The 15828-nt window shown below is 42.8% G+C and overlaps 2 protein-coding genes across 2 annotated transcripts; one reads left to right on the forward strand and one right to left on the reverse strand.

The window, feature by feature from the left end:
- On the reverse strand, positions 1–6304 carry LOC126533616 (barrier-to-autointegration factor-like). Its single transcript, XM_050180780.3, has 3 exons — positions 6116–6304; positions 2644–2777; positions 1–314 (listed from the first exon to the last, which is right to left on the reverse strand). The coding sequence occupies exons 2-3, from the start codon at positions 2767–2769 to the stop codon at positions 168–170; spliced, it is 273 nt and encodes a 90-aa protein (XP_050036737.1). The 5' UTR covers positions 2770–2777; positions 6116–6304; the 3' UTR covers positions 1–167.
- A 201-nt stretch (positions 6305–6505) lies between these two features.
- Positions 6506–13517, forward strand: LOC126533615 (probable RNA-binding protein EIF1AD). The gene is made up of 4 exons (XM_050180779.3): positions 6506–6951; positions 7972–8080; positions 11468–11576; positions 13329–13517. The coding sequence occupies exons 1-4, from the start codon at positions 6865–6867 to the stop codon at positions 13489–13491; spliced, it is 468 nt and encodes a 155-aa protein (XP_050036736.1). The 5' UTR covers positions 6506–6864; the 3' UTR covers positions 13492–13517.
- The last annotated feature ends 2311 nt before the right edge of the window (positions 13518–15828 follow it).

Here is a 15828-nt window from a genome sequence, read left to right on the forward strand (position 1 = left end):
TTAAAAGCAGGAAGTAAAATATTTTATTTAGCCAAATAAAACACAGAAATGTATTAAAAAGAATTCTTGTAGAAAGTGGACTCGGTTAAAAGACAGGTGTCCTAGAACAACCAAGAAAAGTCCCCTTGGTATTTACAGTCCGTCAGTTGTTGGCAACTGTCCAACGTTCACAAGAACTCGTCGCACCAGTCATATAAGCACTGGTAGCAGTCTGTCGCCTGCTTGTTGTTGGCACCACAGATGTCTTTCATCCAGTCCACAAAGATGTCCTTGTTTTTCTTGAGGACTAGGAATTGTCCGAGGACGACGAAGGCCTGAAACAATAAGAGGCCAGAAACGGTGAGTGTACAAGTTGCAATCTGCATACAACTAGTAAAACTGACACCATTGCTGCGCAGTGCAAAATTCGCACAAATACCTCCATTACGTGTCAAACAGACAGCACAACAACTTACTAGACACTAGCGCCTCCTGCTATTAGAAGAACCCAGTTACAGACAGAAGGCCAATGTATTCCATGGGTGCATGTTTGTATATGTATTTAGCCATTCAAAAATATTTACAGGACACGAGTTTTGTGACAACTGTGTTTTGGCTCCATTAAGACATGGTGCTTCTAATTTAATGAATCACCACGTAGGTAGCAAAAACTAATACGGAATAAAACAATGAATTCAAGGCTACGTTCCTGAACTTCACGAGAATTGAGCTTTCTCGCAAATCCGTCAGCTGTACATAGCACAATATACAGCGATATAAAAGGCAACACTACATTTCCATTTAAAGCTGGTAATTTTCCTTGCTACAGAGCTCGAATGAGAAAATATCCACGAGGAAGCTTCTTTAACAACAGCAGAGAGCAGCGAGTGAGTGCATGACTTGCACAATTACAGGTGTTGCTGTTTGAACATAAGTGGTCCCTTTCAAACTGAGTCCGTATGCGTTTGCATACATAATCACTGCAAGGTGTGCATGGATTCAAAAAGCAGTTGACCTTGCATTGCAAATGCACGCGGATTACATCAGGTGGCACACTGTGCCCGCAAAAGGCACCAGTGGCAGCAGCAAAGTATACACACCTTAATATGCGGCTTTATGTCAGCTGTCATTACGAGTACCAAGAAAAAAGAAAAGAAAAAAAAATAGACCAGTCAGAGCATGCCATAAAGAGCCTTTTGGATTTTGAACCTGGACCTAGCCCAAACCCGAAGCTGAGGAGTAGCCTACAGAGGCAACTCAGATGTGGCATAAGCAAAGATGGCAGCATTCATTCTACTTGCCTCACCATGAATGCACCACTGTGCTTGTAACACTGTGCACAGATACAGGGAAGAGTGTTTTCCACTGAAAGTCACAGAACAATTATTTTGCAAGAATAAATAAGAAAACAAAAATTGTCTTCGTTTATTGGGGAAGCAACCTAACTAATCTTAAACCAACCCTAACCATAAAATGGTGCCTTTCTGCGAAATTTCAGCGAGAGCAGAGCAGCTGTAAGCGCAAAATAGTTTTTCAGCGACTTTCAGCAAAAAAAAGGAAAAAAAAAAACATGACCACGTTTCTATATGCTTGCTACTACTGGATGCCTGAAGCATGCTTTTACCTTTTCTCAGCTCACCTCAATGACATAGCATCAGCATCTAGCTTTTAAATGCTGCGCCTCAGATTTCAACATGCTCAAAACCCAGCAGGCATGCTCCACCATGAGAATGCAGAACGCAAGAATCAGCACAATGTTCAAACGTGTGAACAAGTTTGGCACAAAACAGCCGTAAAGAAATCACTGAAAGTACTACCAGGCATGTTGCTACTCTATGTCACTTGAAAATGCGAAGCAAGCAAAATTAAATATTGTTTGCAGAATGTTATGGCTCTCAGTAACAGTAGTTTCTGGAGTTGTAAATTCAATGGATTAATTTTATGAAAATTTTCCATTTAGTATAAGCTTTTTTAAAGAAATTCAAAGCTAAATTGATATCTGCACCCTGCAGTCATTGGGTTTTCAACTTTATACTAGGGATGGGCGAACCCATTCGAATACAAATAGAATACTTCACATTAACTATTCCCATTTGAAAACGAAATATTTGCATGTCCAAACATTCCAAACTAAATATCTTGCAACAAGCGAACGACAAAGCCTAGTTACTCTTCTCAGTCTGCTAAACAAAGTATCACGAGTATCAGAAGTAAAACAAAACAAAATTTTTCGAAGCAATAAAAGAAACAATGGGTTATGCAAGCTTTGTTTTCTGTTTCGCAGTGGAAGCCTGCATGACAACCTGGGATTTAGTATTTTTGTCAGTCTGATCATGCAGCAGATTAATCTTTCGCGCCAAAACCAGATATGTTTTTCTTGCAACAGTCCTTTTACACATGCCTACGACACAAGTGCTTCAGCAGCCTTTTTTCATTTCGCAAAACAAATTTATTTTCAGCAAGCATTAATTTAGTATTTGTGGAAAGTTATGGTCATGCAGGGGCAATTGATTTTTTGGAAAGCTTGGCCAGTATAAAGTAAAACTATTCCGATCTGTTTTTATTCTAAATTGCCCATTAGCGCTCCCTGATAGGTCAGAATGGCTCGGGCTCTGCCCATATGGGCTGGACTGTGCGATACCAATACGAGAGTGGCAGACTCACTTTGTCAAATCCTTTCTGTTCTAGTCGCTTGCCAAGGACCTCGCCGATGCCAGCAAGGTCTGTGACCGCCTTCTCTCCCATTGGCTCGGAGACGAAGTTGCGATGTTTCTGTGATGTCGACGACATGGCTGGCTCTGCGCATGAGGAAAATGAGAACATGTTTTTTCCTCATTCAAAAAAATGAGCTGTGTCGACTGAACTCAGACTACATTCACGGGCTAACAACTTAGCCCTAATGATGATGTCGATGCGGCTGTTTCTTTTGGAGCGGCATCAATAGTGCCGCCTTTACTGAAAACAGCGTCATTCGTAAACAAGAAACTGACGTAACGTCAGGCAGGAATGGCACCACCGCTGTAAAAGTGTGGTACCAGCTCCCATGACGTAACATTTTTTTTATAACTAGTATACTTCAGTCAATAATAAAGTACACTTTGTTCAATTCAAGCATAAAGAGAAATGCAGTTCGGCCACTATTTCTTCATACTACTCTGTTGGCGCTGTTTATGGGAGAGTCACGAGTCATGGAATCAAAACGGGCATTGCTGATCAGCAGGGCATGACACATTTCCGGCACAGCTAGGCACGTGGGCTCATTAGGTTGTGGGCAGCTTGAAAGTGCCAAAGAAATGCCTGGCTTGTGAAGTGGCAATTGTCTTTGCAACAGAGTCACCTCTTGACACGAAACAAATTTTCTAAATGTGTAATCCATCATTCGAAATTATGCATGCATCTTTAGAGCCCCTTCAATGACCTAATCACACTAATTGCAAGCCTGAGTGCTGCTGTGAACATCTCAGCCAAGTTTTGCAGTTGTGTACGGCGCGTGGATCTCGCAAGCGGAGTGCAAAGTCACCTTTCTCTCAAAAGCTCTCTTTTCAACAGAAGCCTGCTCCTTACTCTTTTTTGGACGCCTTGTTGCATATATTATCGGATTTCCATACGCAGCTGCTGTTGGCCAATAGCTGACCTCCATCAAGAAGGGTGTTTGGATCAGTGCGCTTCTTCCAGCCGTTTCTGTGTGTACTTATCGACGCAGTTTAATAAACGCGCTGAAGAAAGCAAAAATCTGCTTTCGAATTTCGACAACAATTATGTACTTCCGAAAGCAACGCACTATTGTCTGCTCGCAATCGGGCACGGCCACCTGCGTAGGAATCAAAACTTCGACCACCCTGCTTATCGATGTCGTAGCCGTCGGGTCTTGCTAATTTTGACTAGTTTTGAATATTCAACTAGCCTCGAACCACGTGAAACTTTAGGTTAGGGCACACACACACTTGCCAGAATGCACTCACTGCTGGCTGCTCCTGGCTAGACGCCTTGGCAGACTGTGCTTCGTAATAAGCTATTGATAGCGATTCAAAATGCGCAAGTTGGATGTGGCCACTATCCATCAGTCAAGCTGGTGCAGGACAAATACGGTCCGCACCATGTAGCACAGCCAGAGTGGAGCATATGAGCGCCAGTGCACCCTTTAAGCGAACAGTACAGGGCCGCGATTTTGTAGCGACGCCTTTTCCGATGCTAATGCCTTTCAGCATGTCGCATTCGTAAGTGGCTGCGTACAACGCTCCTTTCCAGGCGGAGAGTCGAACGTGGGCACTCACGAACGCGAGAAGCGATGAAAGGCATTAGCATCGGAAAAGGCATTGCTACAATATTGCAGCCCAGTTACATGTAGCTGCAGTCTGCTACGTAGCATAGATACCACGGCCACGGCAATTAGTCCACTGGCTGAGCGCACTGCAGCTCGCAGAGGACATCAGTGTTTGACACATTGAAGGCACCAAAATCGGAAATAGTGGCATCTACGTGAACATCCAAAACCAAATTTGAACTGTGGACCATGGTGACATTCAGTAGGCGGCATGTTGCAGGCACACCCTGCTCCACTGTAGCTCTGCAGTGGAAATCATTGGAGTGGAAGCACCGTGAATGGCGTGTTTGATTGCCAATAACTCTGCTTCTGCTGAACACATTTAAAAACTTTTTGCAGCAAGGCATTTCGGAAATAGTCTAATTTATCTTCAAATGCATTTCTGAACTTTGACTTTTAAAAATCACGCAGAAACTTCTCTGGGAGTTGTCTTAGCATACGTTAAGCATTGTGCCACTTGAAACTTGATCAGGCCAGTACTAAAGACAGCGCAGTGGCGATACGAACTGGTGCCTACGGCGGCACAAGGAGCATTGATGACATAAGCAAAGTACTGCAGGTGGTGGCTGGCGCCAGGTGCGCCGATGACGTTTCGATCATCATAAGCCGTTGCCGCTCTTCGGTGCCTCAACCATCCCCGTCGAACCATTATGAACCGTGAACAAACGTACTCAAGCGGCGGCTTCGTATGGCACCACCGCGCAGGTCGCACCTTGAAAGTGATCTGCGATGCTGACAAAGAGTGCCGACTGCTCATTGCTTCGTGCGCTTTGTTCTAGCCACTAAGTGTTGAAGAGGGACGCACGGGCCCGTATCGTGAAAGCGATATGCGAAAGTGGCAGAGTGAGGCGTGCGCTGGGAGCTCCGTAAGCCCTCTGTCCTCTCCGCTTCGTTGGCGTTGGAGCGAGTGACAGCGCAAAGGTGAATTCGCTCGCAGCTGCGGGCGCTACCTCGAGGGCGGTCGTCACGGGACGGAACGAGGGACAAATTATCGCGACAATTAACATTTTAAAAGTTGTTCGGGGCCCCTTTAATATGGTTTACTCATTCATTACACAGTACTCTGTTGAAAACGTCGAATTGGTCGACGGTGTTTTGGCAAATCCCTGCACTAACCGTCATACCCGTGCTGGCTGAGCCGCACCTCTTGCAGCTCCCTTAGACACTAGCTGGCAAATCCATGCACTTTGCAGATCCCGTAGACACTAGCGCCAGGGTTCTCTCCAGTAATCATTTCATGAAGCTATGGTGCGCCGCATGTAAACGCGTCTGCACCGAACTCGCATGACCCACAACGTGACGACACCTCAATCGACGAGTGCATCGGAAGCGCGTGCTACGGGGTCCTGTCACATCAGCCGGCACGTAGGGACAAGCGACAGGACAACGTTAGAACAGCTAAAACGCTCCTTGCGTATGAAAAAGACATTCCAACGAACTTTTGGGTGAAAAAAACAAACATAAGAAAGAAAAAGAAAGGCGGCAGCGAGCGCTAGAATCGAAAACGGCAAATTTCCTCGTTTTGTCGACTGTTGGTCGTTCGCTGTTTGAATTGAGCTCGTGAGCCGCCTGTCGTTCTACGAGCGTTTTCTACACCCCGACTGCTTCGGTAACCAAAGTCGGCTACCTTGCCCCAAGTGCTGCGAATATGTAGACCGACACGCCTTACTACTGGTAGGCAAAAAATAAAAGGGGGGTGAATAACGCTGGACTGGAAATAACTCCTCGCGACAGTTCAGAAAGCCGTTACCACCGGTTCTGCCATGCTGCTTTAGGCAATAAGAAACAAAGCAATGTAACCGGCGTACACACCTTTGTTGGTTTGGCTCGGGACGACAAGGCCTTGCTTAGTAGTCTCAGAAGAAGTTGGCGGGGTCCACTTGCAACTGCCTTTAGAAAAAGTACGACAGATCCCACACGACGAGTCACCGGTTGCCTCAGAACGCGGTCGACACGGTCGGGAGCACTTTGAATATCCGTCGAATGAAATTACCGTAAGTTGCGAATCTTAAACCCTCGACAGCAAGGTGTTATAAAGTTCAGTCACCTTTGACAATAACGTAACAACGCATTCGTTTACATTTTTTTATTTATTATTGAAACACTATTGTGTGAATTGCACCGTGAGAACTCGAAATTTCTATTACACGAACAAAGTTTCTTTTTTCATATATACTCTCGTAACAGGGTCACCTGATAAACAGTCAAGATGGCGAACTCCATGTGTGCGGTTGCGAAAACCGTAAACTCGTCAAAACACACACATTTTGCCTATGAGCTACGCTCGTAGGAAGTCTCGTCAACTCTTTTTCCCGTGCGATCTTGTGCGCGCAGTTGATCCTTCTGTTCGAGCGTGAGCAGTCTGCACACTACCGTCGGGCTACGCGCGTTTCGACGTTTACACGGAAGCGGCCGCCACCACAGCAGCGTGGTCCACGTCGAAAAGGAGCCTACAAGTGACCTGATCTTACACGGTTGCCACCTTGCCGTGTTCAGCGAAGGAGACCTTCCAACTTGTTGCATTCCCCTCGACTTGGAGGTAGTGGTCAACCGCCGTCGATATGTCGCAGACGACAAAAATCAAACACGTCACCAAGGAGGTTCTGGAGGACTATGTTCTCCCCAAGGAAAACCAGCAGATCGTGCGGGTCGGTATTTTACAGCCAGCCAGCTGCCTTGTTCCTTTTTTTTTTGTCATTTTGTTCTTGCCTCGTTTTGGACTGTCATAAAATTCACTAAAGGCGCGCGCAGTAAAAACGCGTCTGTTACTTGTCTGACTGTAAGCAACTAAAGTTTACTCAGCTAACTTGAAATCGAAATTTCACCGCCCGCGCCATACGGCGATATACCGTGTGCATTGACCGATCTTTTGTTCGTTTGCTTCGCTGTACGATTATTAAGTAACAAATGTAGCACGCTCAGTCAACTGCACGAAGGAAAAGTAAAAGTAAAAATTCAAATGTCGCGGTGCATCATACAAACGCGGTTATTCCTTTTTTTTTTTTTCTTCCACAAAGGCAAAGTTGCATGCAAACTCTCAATAGTCAATGCACTTGGCCCATACAAGTGCGACTGAAAGGGAAGAGGGTAGCAGCAGTGGCGAGACCATGGGGAAATCGTAATAATTTTGATTGCACGAGCATGTTGTCCCAGAATATGGGTTTTGTCATGGCACCTGAGGGTGTGCTCACGCATGCATCGTTGAACAGACTTTGGTAATGCAAAAGACAAAGGGCCAGCACACTAAACGTACGATTTTGGACCAGTACCGAGCTGCCGCCAGTGCTGCACATCTGCTAGTAAATATGTTTGTACATGGCGTCTCTTCCCCATCATTCCATGCAACACTGCCACAATAAAAAAATAAAAAAGATATAGCTTATCACTTGCAATGACTCATTCATTTGAACCCACTAGTGAAATGACAAGGACTTCCACCCAGTCCTGTATTAGCACAAACATGCACACTGTATACTGTTTCATTTCCTATTCTTTACTATAAGGTCATTTGTTTATTTTGCAATCATTGTGTGATGTGTTTCCACCTAACTAATCCAACTAACAATTTGCTGACTTGACAGTACTCTGGTGCGTGTGTGCTTGGGACAGTAATTATCGACAATGTATACTAAATGTCTTCTTTTTTTCTTTTTCTTTTTTCCCATTAGGTGCTTTGTGGCAGAGGAAACAACCTGCACGAAGTTGAAGAACCATCTGGCAATACTTACCTGGTGAGCATGCCGGTGAAGTTCAGAAAGAACATATGGATCAAGCGAGGTGAGCTCCCTTTTGTTCCACGTTGTCAGGCTAGTCATGCTTCTGCATACATAATTTAGTACCAGTATTTATGTACTGGTAACCTAGTCCAAGAGCTTATGTACCAAGGAAGCTCACCTGAGTAATGCTGTGGAATCTGTTCGATATTGCACTACGAGATTCAACGCTTCACATTAAAGGCACTCTAAAGTGAAAAATGATTTCTTCTGCATCAGTAAATAACCGTTCTACAACACCAACAACACCACTCTTACCACAATAAGACGTTTGGTAAGCCAGAAAAAGTGCAAGAACGAAATACAGGTGGCGACGCCTACTTAAGTTCCCACAGCTGGGGGCTGTGATGTCTTAGATTTTGATGGCATCTTCTAGGGCCTACTAATTATACATAGCGATACAGATTGACTACATTGTGTTCTAAAGGAACCAGATATTAAACATGGCAAGTTTTGGGAACCTTTATTGAGCCAACGCGGCCCAAATGCGAAAACATACTTTGGAATCCCTGACGTCACGCTGAAGCACCGGAGCTGGGGTTTCGGCGCAAAATTCAAATACTGATACTTGGACCTTCATTTTCTCATCTATAATCGAACTAGTTTTTTTAAAAGAATGCCTTCAGGGTTCTCAAACATTGCTTCATTAGTCTAAACTGATTTATTGTTTCGCTTTAGTGTCCCTTTAAGGTTGTAACTACAGTGTGAGCAACATTAAATGATCCCTGGTACTCTAGCCTCGCTCTCAGACGACAAATCTCAATGTCACTAATTGTGCCATAATTTCTTGCACCTGCAATTGGTTCTAGTAGAATCAGAAATTTTGACGATTCAACTGGAGCAGTGGACAGTAAACCAGAATTTTTGGGAGACCCATGGTGATACCCTGCTTGGGGCCCTTAAAGGTACACTAAAAGCAAATATTAAGTCAAGCTAAAGTGATAGGTTAGTGCTCAAGAATCTCTAAGGCGTCAGTATTATTGAGAAATTGAGGTAAATGCAGGGCATGGTTAGAGACTCCCCCGGGACATCCAAGAACTTGCCCGATGACGAAGGCATTCCTCACTTAAATTCTGTCACTAGTACTCAGCTACTCATTGTGAAAACATCATTGTATTGAATTATGAGACTAAAGAAAATATCACTTGTCCAGTTCTATTTCAATTTTAGAAAAAATAACTCATTACCCTTGACAATGACACAGGTGTTCGAACAGTTTCGTGTTCGCACAACTTTGCACCGCCCACATTTCAGCAGTTTCGTTATCGCATAGTGCTGTACTGGTTTTGCTGCCTTGCAAAACTCGCACAAACTGCAAGTAGCAGAGAATTCCACTTCTGTGTGACGTTGCAGGATGTTTGACTGGTCCTCGCCACTTAACCAAGAGCAGCTACAATGGCGAATCCACTGCTCTGTATTGGCTTGGTTTCTCCATGGCCGCGTGTTTGTATTTTTGGTAAAAAATTGTGCCACCGTCGGTCGGGTGCCGTTTTACTCACCGACGGTGGCAAAGAGTGGTGATGGCATGTGCGACGTCGCCACTCCCCGGTTGGGTGGTGGGAGATTTGAATTGCGATAAAGGTATTCGGACCCTTTAGATGCAATTTTCTCGTAAACTAAGACTTTTCTTGGCACGAAACAGGCGTTGAGAGGTTTCAGGAATGGTATTTAGGCAGTCCACGTCAACTTAGTATTTGCCTTTAGTGTCCCTTTAAAGGGGCACTTAACCAGGTTTGTGCATTGCTAACAGACAAGTGCAGTGCATAGATCACACTGGCGATGCCGAAGCCCCCTCACACACACCTAAAGTGCCATTACCAGAGCGTTGTCACCCACATCATTTGAGGTTTATTTGTACTTTCATTTCATTTATTGAAGTCTCAAAAGCCCAGAGGCATACATAAAGCATCGACCCTCTCACTTGAAATCTTATTAGGGCTAATACCTTACTGCATCATTGTTGGCATGGACGTGCACGGCTTTTAAGTCATACTTTCGCTTTATTTCTGCTAATCCTGGCAATATGAGGACAAGTACATCAGAGGCAGCAGCAGTAGCTGCCTCATCCATGTTTTCTCACTGCAACATTGTTCTAAATTTACACTGTAAACACCGCAAACATACACAATATATTTAAATGTACACACAGGACAAAGTTTATTATATTTTTGTAAGAGATGGAGGTGGCCAATTAAAAATTATTTAATTTGTCAGCCACGCCTTTGCCATCAGCGAGCGCTAATTCGCTGGTTGAGCATTACGTAATCCGATTTTGCTCGACCAGCCAATTGGAGCGTGTCTTGGTCATAGTATTGCCGAAGTGGATTGTTTCAGAATATGTCCCCAGCTTCGCTCTTCATTTACCTTCACAGAGTGGAATGGCTCATGATTTTTTTTTTCTTTTTCATTCCATCTCTCTTTGAGCAATCCTTAACTTGTTCTTGAGCTTTTTCGTTAACCTCCAGGTTTCTGCCCTGTATATTAGCACCGGTAGAATGCAGTGAGTGTAACCTTTTCCTATCAGCGATGGTGGTAAGCTCCCAGTCAGAATTGGGTAATGTCTATCTGATGGTCAAATAAGAGAGGCACTCACTCCTAAGAAGTTTCTCCAGACAAGTTTCTGAGCCAGGTGAAACGGGCAATAGCAAAAGTTGCTGAAGAAGTAAGTGACTGTAATAAGAAAGCAATATGTTTCTAGTCAATCTGTGCTGTTCCAAGTTTGTCGCTGCTTGTGTGTTGTCTAAAGGTTAAATAATCATGTATGCAGCCCACAAGAGGTGTTTCTTAAGGGCAAAGCGTTAAAAAAAAAAAGTGCGTGCTATTACCTCCCACCCGTCTTGAAGTCGTGTCGGCGGTATTTTATTTTACGAATTTCCATGCTCACCGGTTGACAGATATGAGAAGGTAGAGATAAGAAGAATGCTGGATTCAAACATATTATAGCCAAACTTAATCAACTTACGGGGGCTAGGTCACTATTTCTCACCCCTGATTCAAAAGGGGTAATTAGTGATCATCATCATCAATCATAAGTTTGTGCGGTGGCACAAATTGCCATGTATTGGTGGCAGATGTCACTATTCTGGCAATAACTTCTTTTTTGTCATTGAAAACAAATTTATTTCTTGCGGCACGTTTCGAGGAAAACCATGTGGATGCATACTTTTAGCATAATTGAATTTTTACTCTTCTGTTACTTTTCGATCATACAAAAAACACTGGCGAGAGCATTACTAGTAGTAATACTAAACGATGTGCCTGCGATGTGCTTGCCCGCCCGCACCAACACTTTCTTGCATTGTGTGTGAGATAATATGTTTGCATTGGCCAGGGAACTGCATGTCCATGGTTTTTATGGGTGAAAGGGGACTAATAAAATTTTGCTTTGCAGGTGACTTTGTCATCGTGGAGCCCATTGAGGAGGGAGACAAGGTCAAGGCTGAGATCGAGCGCATCTTGTACCGTGACCAGATAAAGTACATCAAGGAGGAGGGCCTGTGGTACGTCTTAGCCTGATTCCATTGAATACGTACTTGCTTATTAGTTATTAGCTTAGAGTTTATTACAATATTGTTCTGAGGGAAACCTGGGCTGGTGTAATGTAGCTCAACTCCTTTCACTCAGTTATGTATACTTATCAACATTCACTTCTAACAACTGCAAGAGAAATCACTTTAAATGTTTATATAACTTTTAAAGTGTCATTAATTAATGTATCAATCATGTTAGCTTATTAATTAGTCACTTTAAGACAGGTTTCAATTAATGAATTCAATGAGTTCATTGCTAGAGAAATTGCTAAATATTTTGCTAATTAGCAATACTTCAGTGATTTCTTTAATTTAGTGATTTCTAGGCACGCATGCTTAATAAATTAAAGTTTGTCAGTTCTCAAGGAGAGCGTGTTTCGAAACTAGCGCCAGCTTTGAGATGAGTACCATCAAATTTTCAGCAAAATTGCTATTGCTTCTCTTTCGGGCTTATAATTCCATTGTGTCTCACAGTGAATTTAGCCATTGCACAATTACATCTCTAACATTTTACTATAATTACTCCATGCTTTACGAAGGGTTGTGGGCTTCCTTAAGAAGTGTTACTCACTAACTTGGCGCGCAGCAAAGTGCATGAGACAGCCATAGAATAAGGTGCTTCCAGTTGAGCACTCCAGCTGCGTTTTAACCGTATCATTACTGTACAAAACGCATGGTCTGCTCATTCCACTTCTCTTCCTGCAATATGGCAAATTATGTACTGCATACTGAAGGGTGCTCACTATTATATTGAGGTTCTAAATACGTGGTGTTCCTTCAACAATAAGTTCTGAAAATGTAAATACTTTGTTATGTCGAGAATTTTGTTATATTTAGCTTAATTATATTAAGGTTTAACTGTAATTTCACTGAATGTTCTTCAGTATCCTACTTGTTCCACTCAGAATTTTGTAAAGGCAGGTTTCACCACTGTAACAGAACCAAAGCACTACCACATTTGCTAGTCTAATGCCCGCACACTCTGTATCAGAGCTCACAAAACTTGGGGAAAAAATGTTTCAGCAACTAGCTTGCCAAAAGCAGGCCATGATAAGAGACAGCAAAAATTTGGAAGTTTGGGAAACAGCTTTCCCATTGGTTAATTGATGATTGCATTCTCCGCAGATCTGCACAGTGTTTGGTGTCAGCGGGTAGCCATAAGCCCAATTGGTGCGAGGCCATACTCAGTTTCATGCTTGGAAAGATGAAACTATGCAAGAAGTGCGTTCATGGAAGTTGTGGCTATATAGTTTCATCAAATCGCATATTATTTGTGCACCTTCATGCTTCCAGTATGCAATATATACTGTGTTCTGATCACGAGGGCAAGTGGTGGCCGCTGGTGGCTGATACGTGTCTCTCCGCTACTTCAGTGGTAAACATGTTCAAATCTGTGACACCTTTCAGCTAATGTATTTTGTCATATTTTGTGACATGAAAGTATGACTGTATGAGACTTCACACTCAATCGAATTACTCGATGCATACTTATATCTTTCTTTCAAATGTGACATTCTTTTTTTTTTTTCCACGAATGGGAGCAGTCTGAGAAGTCTCTCTAGCCTTCGTAGAGATATCTTCTGTGTATGAAACGGAGTACAGGGCCCTGTAAAATTTTAAGGGGAAAGTGGGAGTCTTACTTCAGTAGATACGGTATATGGGAACGTTCTTGTTGTGGCACATCATGTGATCATGCTTCTCTTTTTGTTCGGTGTCTTACAGGCCCAAGGCTTTCGACAGTGACAGTGGCAAAGGCGATGGTAATAACACCAGTCCCAAAGACAGTGACGACGAAGACGATGACCTCTTTGTCAACACTAACCGTCCCAACATTGTCTACGAAGAAAGTGATTCATCATCCACTGAAAGTGAAGATGAAGAGTAGTGCAAAATAAAACATATTTTGTTGTATGCCTGTTTTTGTTTGTTCTGTGTAGGTCAGGCTGTGTATTATGGCCTCCTTTTATGCAAGAACTGAACTCTCTCGGTCTGTGTGTGTGTGTGTGTGTGTGAGGAGCGTTGCCATAGCAAAATTTAGCTGCAAACACTAGGATTCTGCACCGTGGAATGAATGCATGCCAGCCTTGTTAATAGCTGTATGACAGGCCAAAAACAAGCTTACAAAGATGTTTAACGTAGTTGACCTTCTATGCTTGCTTAAGTCTAAGCTTCACTATCTAAATCTACTAGCTCTGTTGCTAATCTAGTATCTCTCTATTTAAATACATGGGAATGGAGATGCAACTTTTTCTCGGAATTCACTTTACCCAGTTTGGTGAGCTTGATTTCACATGAAAGCCCTACCAACTGCAGGGACCAGACCTTAAATTTACAATTTTACTGCAAAAATAATTGAAAGTTAAACGTAAAGTGAGTATCAAGTTTGCAACTAACTTGGCAATAAAAAAAAAGCTTGCAATTCTGTAAACTGAACCTGTTCAGGCACACACAGCGAACAAAATTGGTGTATTGTACACAGCTCTGCAATGTACCACTCATTTGTGAGTAGGGCTTTTGCAAAACCCTCTTAAGCATACAAATTTCATGTGTAAATAGTAAATTTATATGTATCTTATATAAGCCCCGATGTTCGTCCGCTTTCGACGGTCTAACAGGTACAGTTTACAGAATTGCAAATATCAATGTTTGGTGCAAAGTTATGTATTTGTAAACTTAGTGATTCAATTTATTATAAACTTGCCTAATTTTCATCAGTTATGAAGGAATTGAGGCCTTAAATCAACATTGTGCTGGCTACATTCAGTTTTCTAACTTTGTTTTTAAATGCAACAAACATCGTCTAAATTGGTTGAGCAGTTGCCTAAAGGAAGCACTTCTGCATGTTGCGAGTATTTGAATGGGAAAATCAGAGTTGGCCTCAAGGTAATACTGCCATTCCAAAGAAAGAAAAAAATGTGTTTATCTTTTTTCTGTAGCATTTTTGAAAGAGGCAGCATTTGGAACAAGATAAAATAGCTTTTGTTGTACTGTTAAGCAAAACGCCTGTGTATGCTTCATTCTATACACACCACAGCTATAAACTGTAAACTTGAATGAATTCGGCTTCTCCAAAACATGGAAAGGATCCAGTTTTCATGAGCCAAGTTTACTTGGACATAATCATCACTGGGCAATGCTTTTTCAAAAGCACTGCACTCTAGTATAAAAAAAAAAAAAAAGAGTCCTGGCAGCACAGAAAAGAGCTAATGTTGGCCCGACATAGAATTGTGTTGGTCCTTCAGTTGGCCATGCTTACTATTTGGTCAACATCAAATTGCTTTTGCTGCTGCTTGGGAGTAAATTGGTTCAGATTGGCAGTGTGTTCTTTCACAACTCTGCTTGCATTTCGTTGGTAGCAGGAGGTTCTATATTTATTAAATTCAAAATGAAAACTCGCTGTCCCTTTCTGAATTGAAAGTTTTAACAGTGTCATTGACCATCTCCTAATGATGCAGATTTTCAGGTGTTTTTCCCTATTTGGGTATTTATGCAAGAGAAGTGCAGAACATGTTGCCAGTTCGACTTTTTGCCACTTTCAGTTGCAATCATTCTTTACGGCACCTTGATGAAGTTTCAAACGAGCACAACTCCCTGGTGATTGGCTCATCAGTGGGTCACGATTGATCCGATTAAATTGACAAGTGAATCATCAGTGGGTCATCCCACACAGGAATCAAGACGTCAAAAAGTGCTACCTCAGTAAATGTTTTAATTCCTTAATTAAATTTCTTCCTTATCTCTGCATACTGTGCTTAAGATTTGAACTTTATCTTCATCTGTATATATCATTACTATACACAGCTCTTGGCATAGCTGCCAACCTGTCGACGCTCGTTTCAACGGACTGTGATAATCTAGCGAAAAGGTCCGTTTTATTCGAAGTCCCTTCTCTCCAAATGTACGGTCGCGGTATGTTGTGAAATGGCGGAACTTCGCCTATGCCACCGTATCGCCCGTAGGCGATCGCAAGAACGATAAAAAAGAAACATCCAATATTAAATGATTAACTATCGATAAACGGGTTTAGGCAGTAACCGAACAGTCCCGCGGCACCTACGACGCCACATCTTGGCGACCGCCGTTTTCCGGACGACTAAACGACGCGGCTGCAATTAGTTTTTCATACGAAATAGCGGCCCGTAGAACGACCCGATGTTTTAACTTTATCTTTCGCGAAAACAACCTGTAGCGCGATCGAAAGAGAGCCCCGGTACGGTGCAAG

Source organism: Dermacentor andersoni, chromosome 7 (assembly GCF_023375885.2).
Source record: "Dermacentor andersoni chromosome 7, qqDerAnde1_hic_scaffold, whole genome shotgun sequence".
Classification (NCBI taxonomy): domain Eukaryota; kingdom Metazoa; phylum Arthropoda; class Arachnida; order Ixodida; family Ixodidae; genus Dermacentor; species Dermacentor andersoni.